At 42.8% G+C, this 12,227-nt stretch overlaps 1 protein-coding gene across 1 annotated transcript; it reads right to left on the bottom strand.

Annotated features, from left to right (window-relative positions):
• Positions 1-3,053: 3,053 nt before the first annotated feature.
• On the bottom strand, positions 3,054-10,968 carry ATP5MG (ATP synthase membrane subunit g). The gene is made up of 3 exons (XM_011732348.2): positions 10,820-10,968; positions 5,187-5,347; positions 3,054-3,253 (listed from the first exon to the last, which is right to left on the bottom strand). The coding sequence occupies exons 1-3, from the start codon at positions 10,869-10,871 to the stop codon at positions 3,155-3,157; spliced, it is 312 nt and encodes a 103-aa protein (XP_011730650.1). The 5' UTR covers positions 10,872-10,968; the 3' UTR covers positions 3,054-3,154.
• Between the last annotated feature and the right edge of the window lie 1,259 nt (positions 10,969-12,227).

Here is a 12,227-nt window from a genome sequence, read left to right as displayed (position 1 = left end):
CCTCCCAAAGTGCTGGGATTATAGGCGTGAGCCACCGCGCCTGGCCACATTAGTTTTGAAATGATGAAAGCCTCAACAAAAAGCCTCATTTACTTACATATAGATAGCAGTTTCCTTAGGAATAAACCTTTGGACCACAGTGACAAATATTCGTATAACTGGCTTTGACTTAACCATTGTGTTCTCTCTCCTCGTGATGCCTACTACTAAATGAGTACTTACTTCTACTTTTACATACTGAGAAAATTGCAGGACCACATGCACTGTTACATGAACCCTATGCAAGTTTGCAGGTTTCTATTCCGGCTTTTGTTACATGGAATTGAAATTACCTGCTGATGTTAGACCACACAAGTTACTTCAGGGCAGGACTGTGCCTTGTCAAAATCTTTCAATGGCTTTCCATTCATTGTCCTTAAAGAAGTCCAAGCCTTAATAGGCATAAAATACAATCTGGTCCCCACCATCTCTGGCTTTACCTCAGTGCTCTCCTCTGCCTGGCAGTTTGGCCACACTTACACTCTCAGATCATCAATGTACTACACTTTTTCTGACAATAGCTTTTGCACAGGTTGTTTCACCCGCCCAGCATACCTTGCTCCATTCTTCTTGGCTAACTTACTTTCCTGGTTTATATAGTTACTATCGTCTCTGACAACTTCTCTTGAACCTCCTTCTCATCTGGGTTAGCCTTCCTTTTTTTTTTTTTTTTTTTTTTTTGAGACGAGTCCCACTCTGTTGCCCAGGCTGGAGTGCAGTGGAGTGATCTTGGCTCACTGCAACCTCCACCTCCCGGGTTCAAGTGATTCTCCTGCCTCAGCCTCCCGAGTAGCTGGGACTACAGGTGCACGTCACCACACCTGGCTAATTTTTGTATTTTTAGTAGAGACAGGGTTTCACTATATTGGCCAGGCTGGTCTCAAATTCCTGACCTCGTGATCCGCCCGCCTCAGCCTTCCAAAGTGCTGGGATTACAGGCGTGAACCACTGCGCCCAGCCCTGGATTAGCCTTTCAAGCATACCTTCCCCTTCCCTCATTATAGTACTTCTCACATCTTATAGTAATTGCATGCCTAATTACCTGTCTTACCAGATCAAACTCTGTGAAACAGGTAACAGTCTTGTTCCTGAATGTTTCTGCCATTTTAATTGTGCCTAGAGCTTAGGTGCACAATAAACACCGAGTTTGCCAATGACAAACACTTGGCAGCACACAAATTCAGTGAAAGCCTCAGTAATTCTGTTAGAAGACATTTGGGGTTGATGAGGACAAAAAAAAAAAAAAAAAAAAAAGAGAAACAAGCCTGGTGAAGTCAAGTGGCCACTTCAAGGAGCTCACTGCTATTTTTTAACCTAAGAAAATTCCGTACATGCACTATTAGCCACAGGGGAGAACAGGGGTGTTCTGTATGGCAAAAGAGGAAGCTGCAGTGAAGTGAGTAGTAAATGTTTATTTTGAGGATCTTCTGGTGTGACAGTGGTGTTATAAACAATCACATTACATATCATTAATCAACTAGGTGTCTGTAGGTTTTAACTAGTAGCTGATCTCCTATCTTGTTTTTTTCCGGTTAATTTGAATAATCATGCACTGTATGAAAAAGAAACTGATTGCCATTCTCATATCAGTCTTTTTGAGCACTTTTTGAAAAGAGGTCGTTTCAGTTTTGACCACCTGTTTATTGCAGGAGTAAGTTAGGCATTACTTCACATTTTAGCAGCGTGGTAGTCTCTATGGGAACTTTCTTGCCTATCACTTAGATAAGCTGTGCCATTTATTAGGCTAAAATAGCAGTGTTCTAAATGCAGTGGGTAAATTTGGGATTGACTGGATAAAGGTTCAACACTATTAAAGGATTAATAATACTATATTGTGAGCCATAATGCTTTTATAATAAATATGCAACCACCTTTTGGTTATCATCAGTTGGTATTGTATGTTTTGCTGTGGCTGCAGGAATAACAGTGGATTTAGGAAAGTACCAGTGAGTCAATTAAGGATTTTAAGATCCCTGGGAAAAGCCAAGGAATGATCAATCTCTCCTATATACCCAATAAAATCGCTCCAGAAGACAGACTAATACCAATCATTTCATTTACTTCAGGATGTAATATACTATTTAGATCCCAGGAAGATGCTAAATTATAACCTCGTTGAAATATCTGTAGGGCATTTTGTTTTTGCGAAGGCAGTAAAACCAGACAAATGAATAACACACATCAAAATCAGATTTCTAATGTAGGGCTCTGTCCTACTGTTAAAGATGTTAGAAAGATACATACTTAGAATACCACCCTGTTCTCTCTGGGGGAGGCTATATTCAAGATGACAAGTACTCTAACATTTTTACAGACATAGATGTTGTTAATAGGGTCTTTCTGTGATTTTAGCAAAGAGAAACAGTTGAAATGTTACTCTTTCTTTTTTTTTTTTTTTTTTTTTTTTTTGAGACGGAGTCTCGCTGTGTCTCCCAGGCTGGAGTGCCCTGGAGTGATCTCGGCTCACTGCAAGCTCCGCCTCCCGGGTTCACGCCATTCTCCCGCCTCAGCCTCCCAAGTAGCTGAGACTACAGGCGCCCGCCACCACGCCCGGCTAGTTTTTTGTATTTTTAGTAGAGACGGGGTTTCACCATGTTAGCCAGGATAGTCTCGATCTCCTGACCTCGTGATCCACCCGCCTCGGCCTCCCAAAGTGCTGGGATTACAGGCTTGAGCCACCGCGCCCGGCCGAAATGTTACTCTTTCTAACTACTGACATGATTCATCTCTATCACTGGCATATGGTACTACCATTTCTCCTACTGTGGCAAATTCTAGTTTTCCCAAGACCTAACCCTCACTGTTCTGGAAATAAAGCTTAAATATATATATTCCAAACCTTTAAATTAAAATGTTATCCCCATATATTCATGTACCAGGTTAATATCGCCACATATATCCTTTCTAATTTTGGGCTAAACAGATGTGCATTTAGAGTTGTTTAAAGACAACCCAGCTTAATATCAAGAGAAAGTGTGACCTTTCATGGAGTATTTGATGGAAAAAACACTGAGTTTTGACAAATCTTATTTTATTCAGGTAGCAGTCTGATCACACATGGTCCAACAACACTCAAATAATAAATCAAATATAACCAGATGTTAAAGATTGGTCTTCAAACATCATAGCCAATGATGCCACGCTTGCCTATGATCTCTCCAACATAAAACCACATCAACACCTCAGTGGCCACCACACCATTCAGCACAGCTTCCTGAAAAAAGAAGCATATATTTTAAGGTATCTTTATATATATACATATATATATATATATATATATATATATTTTTTTTTTTTTTTTTGAAACCATTCTTTTCCAGAATTAAGGAGACAAAGAACATAAAGACACTATTCAAACTAGAAGGCAGTTTTAGTCAAAGTTGAGAATTACTAACATTACTTTTGTTCAACTGCTGAGAACCCTTGAACTTTCAATTTTGTAAGGTAAGTAGTTAGAGCTTATAAATTCTTTCAAAGCATTCTTTACAGACCTGAACTGACTTAACCCTTTCATTATAAGTTTATGAGACACTTTATGGGCCCTAAAACAACCCACATCCTGGATATAGCTGGTGCATTTAGACAGGGCATTCATATGAAAGGATGGCTCTAGGAAGGCCGAGTCTCTGAATAGACATTTTTGTCTGGCAAAAGAAAATCTGCTGAAAGATGAAGTGCTGTCTTCCCCCTTTAGACCTCACTTTTATTCATTTAGTATTTGACTTAACTCTGACCAAGTATCTGGTATTCATATCAACATTTTACTGCCCCAAGGAGAAATATACACATCTGGTTCAGGAAAGCACTGTTATTAATACATGGAGCTAGAATATGGATCTTGAAATTCTAGTTGAAAAAATAACTTTCCCTAACAAAACTAGACCTTTTCCTTTCAGTACTTCTGGAAGTGAATTTTCCCCATCAAATTAGACCAGAAGTTTATGGAAGTCTTCTGAAAAACAACCATACTTCCCAGGATGTAGGCTCTAAAATTAGCAATCATTTAGGCTTTGTGTACTCTGTGCTTGGATCATGCAAATAAAATCCAAGTTCCAGTTCTTTTTTTCCCTTTTTTTTTTTTTTGAGACGGAGTCTCGCTCTGTTACCCAGGCTGGTGTGCAGTGGTGCGATCTCGGCTCACTGCAAACTCTGCCTCCCGGGTTCACACCATTCTCCTGCCTCAGCCTCCCGAGGAGCTGGGACTACAGGTGCCCGCCACCACGCCTGGCTAATTTTTTGTATTTTCAGTAGAGACGGGGTTTCACTGTATTAGCCAGGATGGTCTCGATCTCCTGACCTTGTGATCTGCCCGCCTCGGCCTCCCAAAGTGCTGGGATTACAGGTGTGAGCCACCAGGTCCGGCCTTTTTTCCTTAAGAGACAGGGTCTCACTCTGTCACCCAGGCAGTGACACAATCATAGCTCACTGCCTCCTCTAACTCCTGGGCTCAAGCGATCCTCTCGCCTCAGCCTCCCAAGTAGTTGGGACTACAGGTGCATGCCACCATACCTGGCACATTTTTTTCACTATTTTGGGTAGAGATAGGGCCTTGCTATGTTGTCTGGGCTGGTCTTGAACTCCTGGCCTCAAGCGATCCTCCTACTTACTTTGGACTCCCAAAGTACTGGGATTACAGGCAGGAAGTGACTGCGCGTGGCTGCAAGTTCCAATTCTTACAGTTTTTAGATTTTATCTTCACAGAATTCAATAAACCGGGTTTGGTATTTTTATCTTACATATAAGAAGTGTTAGCTTCCTGCCTGTGACATAGTTCAAGAGATGTTTTGGCTGAACTGGGGACAATCTCAGGACTACAGATGAAAAAAGTACAGACTCAGCAAAGCAAGCCATCATATTTTAGTATACTGTCTAATATAGGAAAGGAAAAAAAAATTCCCAATAAAAATGGTCACCTTTTTGCTAGGTTTAAGACTGTTAGGAAACTAAGACATAAAATGGGCTAATTATTTCTACCCAGGTGACAAAATTAGAAAAGTAAGTATCTTCCTCAGCAGTCAAAATTTTTTTCCTCATTATGTTGGATTCAGCCTCATTGGAAACACATATATTAATCAAAACAATCAGAAAAATCCCAAGGGAAGACATTTTCTGTTATGCACATCCGTTTTCATTTAGCCCATGGTTACCTTAACTGTGAGCTGTTTGAAGCTACCAGTCTGAGCACTATTGACTATTTTTTTCAGGCTCTGAATAGCTCTAGGGATCTCAGCAGGGGTGGGAGGAACCAGCTCAACCTTGGCGTAGTACCAAAATGTGGCCAATCGAGGCTTCGAGTAAGTCACAGCAGCTGGAAAACAAAACAAAACAAAAAAACCAGGATGAACTCACTAGAGACCGAAAGAAGCAGATGTGTGGGCTGGACACAAATATTTATTCATGCATCACCTTCATTCACTGCTTGTACCAAATGTGCACCCGGTGTGAAAAGTCAAAGCTGCTCCCTGGTAACAAGAGGCTTTTAAAGATGCAGAACACCTGTGCCACAGGGATGTTCAATCAGGCAGGATGCTATAAGCACATTCAATTATGCCAGTACTTCACTAGTGGCCAGCTAGTACTGTACTTCATTTATGAATGGCAAATCTAGCTAACTGTAAAGATGCCAGAAGTTGGATTTAGAAACAAGAGAACAGTCAATTTATTCATATTTTCTTGGTAGAGAGATAAGTACATTTGAAGAAAAAGGCGAAGAAAGGGATGAAGGATTTAGAATGGCACTCTTAAGAACAAGATGGAAAGTTATCATAATATTATACACAAGTTCAGATGGAATTAAAACAACTGGTACCCAATTTGGTATTGTCATCAATATGTGCTGGATTAAATCTTTCTCTTGACAAAAGCACAGCTGTTCCTCTTTCAAAGACACCACAAATAATAAAAGTAAAACCTACATGTATCGTTAAGAGCCCAAACTAGAATCTATTACCAAGCTGGATTCCTCAAGGTATTTACTATTTCAAGAGAAGAGACCATTAACAACCAGGGTAGTTGTGAGAATGTAGTAGTGATTTCAGAAAGAGGAAGACATTTTTTATTTAAAAAATTACGAGAGAGGCTAGGTGCAGTGCTCATGCCTGTAAACCCAGCACTTTGGGAGGCCGAGGCGGGCAGATCACTTGTGGCCAGGAATTTGAGACCATCCTGCCCAACATGGTGAAACCCTTTCTCTACTAAAACTATAAAAATTAGCTGGGCATGGTGGTGTGCGCCTGTAGTCCCAGCTACTTGGGAGGCTAAGGCACAAGAATTGCTTGGACAGGGGAGCCAGAGGTTGCAGTGAGCCAAGATCTCACCATGACACTCCAGTCTGGGGGACAGAATGAGACTTTGTTTCAAAAATTACAAGAGAAACGTAATAAAAATAGCATGAAGGCCCATAAAGTGTCTACTGTTCAAAGACAGATTACCCAAGGCTCTTGGTGTTTTTCTTGTATTAATGGCCTCCATTTGAGTATTTCTGAATTACCATCTCCCTCATCTTCTGTGTTTGGGGATATGGGCATACTTTTTCTTTTTTTTCTGAGATGGAGTCTCGCTCTATCACCCAGGCTGGAGTGCAGTGGCGCGATCTTGGCTCACTGCAAGCTCCGCCTCCCAGGTTCACGCCATTCTCCTGCCTCAGCCTCCTGAGTAGCTGGGACTACAGGCGCCCGCCACCACGCCCGGGGCTAATTTTTTTTTTGTATTTTTAGTAGAGATGGGGTTTCACCGTATTAGTCAGGATGGCCTCGATCTCCTGACCTTGTGATCCGCCCGTCTCGGCTTCCCAAAGTGCTGGGATTACAGGCGTGAGCCACTGCGCCCGGCCAAGGATATGGGGCATACCTTCAAGCAGACACAAAGCTCTAAGAGATAGTTCCAAATAGAACTGCCAATGCCTGTAAGATGGGACAATAAAAAAAAGTACAGTCTTGTGGAACAGTCAACCAATTGTCAACATTATCTCCAACACACAGACATTTCATCCTTAAAAAAAAAAATGAATCAGTTTACTGTACATAAACACTATTTAAACACTATTTTAGGTGGTAAATTTGTTTCTTAGGGGATACAGGTTAAAGAGTTTGAAACTGCTTTACATGTATACAAGAGATAAAACATAATGAATGGTAGATGATGGGAGCTAGGTTTCTCAGTGGAGGTTGAGTGATGTTACAGGTAAGTAAGAAAAGCAGCAAGAATAAACCCCACGATACTAGGTTAGAGTTGGACTCAGGTTTAGCTTAATATATACACAGACTGATAGACATGGAAATAATTATATATACATACATGCATGTATATACATGGGTTTGTATGCATGTATACACATATATACATCTATTCGGATACCTATCTATATCCCTGTCAATTGAGAGGACCTAGAAGTAGTGATATTCTAGTAGCAAGGAACATAAACAGCACCCAGACCTTAGTTTCTCAATTCTATTGTCCAATAAAAGGAACTAAGGTTCCTTGGCGAAATGGCTGATTCTAAGGCTGGGACAGGGAAAATACAATATAAATCTGAAGCATCTTGTAGTATCAGAAAGGGAGGCGGCATGTCAAAGGGACAGAGGTGCTAACCTGAAAGAGCTCCCAAATAGCCAAGGGTGAAATAATTTGAGCAATAATACGGTATTTGATATACAAAGTATGAAATGAATGTACAAGTCCATACAATAAGTGACTGGATAAATAAATGGAGAAGAGACAAATCTTTCTCACAGAAGAATTCTATTTAATTTATGTAGATATTCCTTCCTACAGGAGATGGAATCCCCCCACTGTAATCACACCCTGCCTTTATGGGACAGGCTTAGTTATTTGCTTCTAAAGAATAGAACACAGAGAGAAAAACAGTAACTTCACAGTGGAGGAACCTATAACCAAGTGATGAAAGCTTGTATCACCACCAGAAATGTCACATGAATATCATATACCTCCTGACACGTGATTAGGGCATCTCATTACTGTGATATTTCCTCAAAATCCATAGTTCCAGACTAAGCATGAGAAAAACACCAGACAAATCCAGATTGGGGAAATTCTTCAGGATACCTAGACAGATACCTAGACAGACAAGATACCTAGATACCTTAAAACTGTCAAGGTCAGGAAAGATGAGGGAAGACTGGGAAACTGTCCTGGACCAAAGGAGGTTGGAAAGACACAGAAACTAAATGCAATGTGGTACACTGGATTGGATCCTAGAACGGGAAGATTACTGGAAAAACTACTGAAATAGAAATAAAGTCTACAGTTAAGGGGAAAAAAAAATCAGACTCTATGATTCCTAGGCAAGCCTGATGATAAATTTACTTATTTCCATAAGCTTCTTTGGCCCCCAGGGGAATTAACAGATATAGTCAGTAATTTCTATTACATATTTAACATTCACATTTAATACACTAGCCTATATATGTTATAAAGCAAAATGTATTTCCACGTTAACATTCCAGCCCAGTTGAGTCCTCCTTTCTAAGTACTTTTGGAAGAATAACAAGTTATCTTTCAATTATTTACAATAACGGAGGGAAGGGTTTATATATTTCATAACAAAAAAATTACCTTGGTGTTACTTTTTAGATTTTTATCATAAAAACTAGATTGCAATTCCTTAATATGCGCCATCTAAAAAATGTGAAAGCCACACCAGAAAAAAAATCCACTTGAAATATTAAGAATTGTGCCTTAAATCATCCACGAAGTCCAGAGTGAAGCCTCCAATCCTTTTTTCTCTTTAGTTTTTTTTTTTTTTGAGACGGAGTCTCCTCTGTCACCAGGCTGGAGTGCAGTGGCGCGATCTTGGCTCACTGCAACCTCTGCCTCCTGGGTTAAAGAGATTTTCCTGCCTCAGCTTTCCGAGTAGCTGGGATTACAGGAGCCCGCCACCACGCCTGGCTAATTTCTGTTTTAGTAGAGATGAGGTTTCACCATGTTGGTGAGGCTGGTGTCGAACTCCTGACCTCAGGTGATCCACCCGCCTTGGCGTCGCAAAGTGCTGGGACTACAGGCGTGAGCCACGGTGTCCAGGCTTTTTTTTGAGACCGAGCCTCGCTTTGTCGCCCAGGCTGGCATGCAGTGGTGCGATCTTGACTCACTGCAACCTCCGCCTCCTGGGTTCAAGCGATTCTCCTGCCTCCACCTCCCAAGTAGCTGCGATTACAGGCATGCACCACCAGGCCTGGTGGTATTTTTAGTAGAGATGGGGTTTCACCATGTTGGCCAGGCTGGTCTCGAACTCCTGCCCTCAAGTGATCTGCCCGCCTCGGCCTCCCAAAGTGCTGAGATTACAGGCCTGAGCCACCGCCGCAGGGCTATCTCTTTTGATTAATATAAAATTGTAGAGCTCTATGACAGATAACAATCTTAGTGAAGTAAAAGATTTTTTTGTAAGCTTAAATTCTTTGGGAAAATGTGTAAAATGTTTCACTAGTAGGCTGTGAGGTTCTGCAGGAGAGCCTTCAATAACTCATAGTTTGGCTGGTGATGGAGGGAAGGGAGGAGAGAATGGATAAAATACCAAGCTGGCACTGTGGCTCACGCCTGTAACTCCAGCACTTTGGGAGGCCGAGGCGGGAGGATCCCTTGAGCCCAGGAGTTAAGAGACTAGCCTGGGCAACATGGCGAAATCCCGTCTCTTAAAACATACAAAAATTAGCCAGGTGTGGTGGCGCGCCTGTGATCCCAGCTACTCAGGAGGCTGAGGTGGGAGGATCGCTTGAGCCTCGGAGGCAGAGGCTGCAGTGAGCTGTGATCTGCCACAGCACTCCAACCTGGGCGACAGAGTGAGAGTCCCTGTCTTCTAGGAAAAAAAAAAAGAAAAAGAAAAAGAAAAAGAAAGTACCCAAATCAAACTCAAACATAGCAAAAGAGACTAAAAAGTATTACATTTTTTTTTGAAGTTCTGCTTTCTATTCACATTTCAGAAATCTGGGCGAAAGTTAGAGATCTGACCTTCAGTCAACTTACTGGAATACAGCACATTTAGGAAAACCTTACGTCAATTTATCTTATCTCGCTTCACGAATAAAATGAATAGCCTGCCACTGAGAAGACAACTGAAATATTTACTGGCCAAATAAACTAGTACTCAGAGGCTGTGATTATTCAGGGTTGTTGTGAAATACAGCGGTCTACCAGTGAGGCTCTTCAAGCCGAAAAAATTCCACGAATGCTAAGCTGTAATAACAAAGATTACTATTTATACGGATCCCGTTTTATGCTTCTCGGGGCACGGATACTCATCCATGAAGTCCATTTCCACTTAAAATTTCCCTCGGATTAAAGTGGAAGTATCTTAGAATCCGTCTAGGACAGAAAGCAAAGTCGACATTTCTGTTGACTTCCAAATACTCCACTGACAACCAGACCATGTGATGAGGCCCAATTGATGTACTTTCACACGTTTCTGCCCTTCCTTTTCTTAGCTCTCCTAACAGAGCCATGCCCTCTATATTCCTGCCCTTAGCGATCTCAGGGGGCGTAATGGCGGAGCTGCCGGGCAACGCCGGGCATCCTTCACACTACCTCTCTTCCCAGTGGTGGTTGGATTTCAGGAACTTCTAGGTTGTGTAGAGAACCCAATCTGCAGGTCAGGCGAGCGGAAGGCTAGAGGAGAGTCGCCAACCTTCCTGCTTCCTTCACCTGCAGGCCATCCCGCCCCGGCACCCGCAGGCCCCTCGGGTCTTGGCCGCCCGCTTCTTCCTCTCAGGCCATCGCAGGCCTCCCTGCCGCCCGTGTGCCCGCCTCGGCGGTCTTACATCGCGCTCACCGTTCACCAGAGCCGGGGTCTTCTCCACAAGGTTACGGACAAATTGGGCCATGGTTCTGGGATGCGAAGTCCGTCGCCCAGAACGGCCGGCTGAATGTCACCCGCCGGAAGGACCCGCTGCAGGACCCCGTCCTACTTCCAAGGTCAGGCCGCCTCTTTTCGCGCCGGTCGAGGATATTTAAATGTCCAAAGATCTTTGCAGAATCCAGTCTGTCCACTTACTTTTTTCAACATAGAAGAGAAGGTGGATATGAAAAGATGATATTAGAGAGCATGTGAAGAACAGCGGGATTCCGCAGAGAAGCAGGCATTTTGTTGGGCAGCCACTAGCAGAGGTCCGGAAACCCGGCAAGGAGCGGAAATGCGCATGCGCCCTGAACCTTCAGTGCTTTTCTTGGCGTCGATATCCGCTCTTTCGCGTCGTGTGCTTTAGCTGCGTTTCTGAGAACCTATGAAGTCGGTGCTGCAGAAGCATTCGCTGAGATTCTTCTAGTCCCACACGATCGTTGTACAGAGGTAGAGAGGGTCCAAGGCCAAACATATAAAGTTAGAGTCCGAGCAAGCACCACACAACCTGGTACCAGGTTCAACCCATAGCCCTTTTTATTTGAGACAGTCTTCGTTTTGTCGCCCAGGCTGAAGTGCAGTGGCACGACTTCGGCTCATTGCAACCTACGTCCCCCAGGTTCCAGCGATTGTCGTGCCTCAGTCTTCCGAGTAGATGGGACTACAGGCGCCCGCCACCACGCCTGGCTAATTTTTGTATTTTTAGTAGAGACTGTGTTTCACCATGTTGGCCAGGCTGGTCTCGAACTCTAGCCTCAAGTGATCCGCCCGCCTTGGTGCTGAGATTACAGACGTGAATCACCGCCCCTGGCCCCACAGCCCTTTTTAAAGTTGATTTTTTTGTAATCCCAGTCTCCCCAAAGTCCTGTATCAGGATTGGAATCCATTTCCCCTAATTCCCTAGTTAGCCACAAGGAGTTGTGCAGATGTGAGGGAAAAAACACCTGTATTGAACGCCCACACTATGCCAGGCATTTTGGAATTTAAAGAAAGCCTGTAAGGCATTGTCCCCATTGAGACTGGTCTTGAAAAATGGCCACACAATTTGGAAGTGGCAGAGTTGAGATCTGAAGAAGCTGCAATGTAAACTCAGAGAGGGGGCATTCTATCAGATTAGGCATGGTGGTGATTTCAGCATACTTCCTAGAGAAGATGCTTGAGCTGATGTGTGAGAGAACAGCTGTATACTACAGAGGGCTGAAACTTCATAGTTTAATATGAGAAGGAAAAGATGTATGTAGGGAAGTGGCATTTGATGAGACGAACAGAACTATAATGTATCCTGGGGAAGTCTGAGCAGAAGTAAATCTCTGATTTTTGGAATGGTTAGAGGGGTGGAAAG

This window comes from Macaca nemestrina, chromosome 12, assembly GCF_043159975.1.
Source record: "Macaca nemestrina isolate mMacNem1 chromosome 12, mMacNem.hap1, whole genome shotgun sequence".
Classification (NCBI taxonomy): domain Eukaryota; kingdom Metazoa; phylum Chordata; class Mammalia; order Primates; family Cercopithecidae; genus Macaca; species Macaca nemestrina.
This window is presented reverse-complemented; position numbering and strand designations above follow the sequence as displayed.

Bases quoted from the DNA above. Each gene is read 5' to 3' on its own strand.
- ATP5MG (XM_011732348.2), bottom strand. From the start codon at position 10,871: ATGGCCCAATTTGTCCGTAACCTTGTGGAGAAGACCCCGGCTCTGGTG. The intron at 5,348-10,819 runs GTGAGCGCGATG...TTTGTTTTCCAG, and splicing joins GACCCCGGCTCTGGTGAACG to CTGCTGTGACTTACTCGAAG. The intron at 3,254-5,186 runs GTAACCATGGGC...TTCTTTTTTCAG, and splicing joins TCAAACAGCTCACAGTTAAG to GAAGCTGTGCTGAATGGTGT.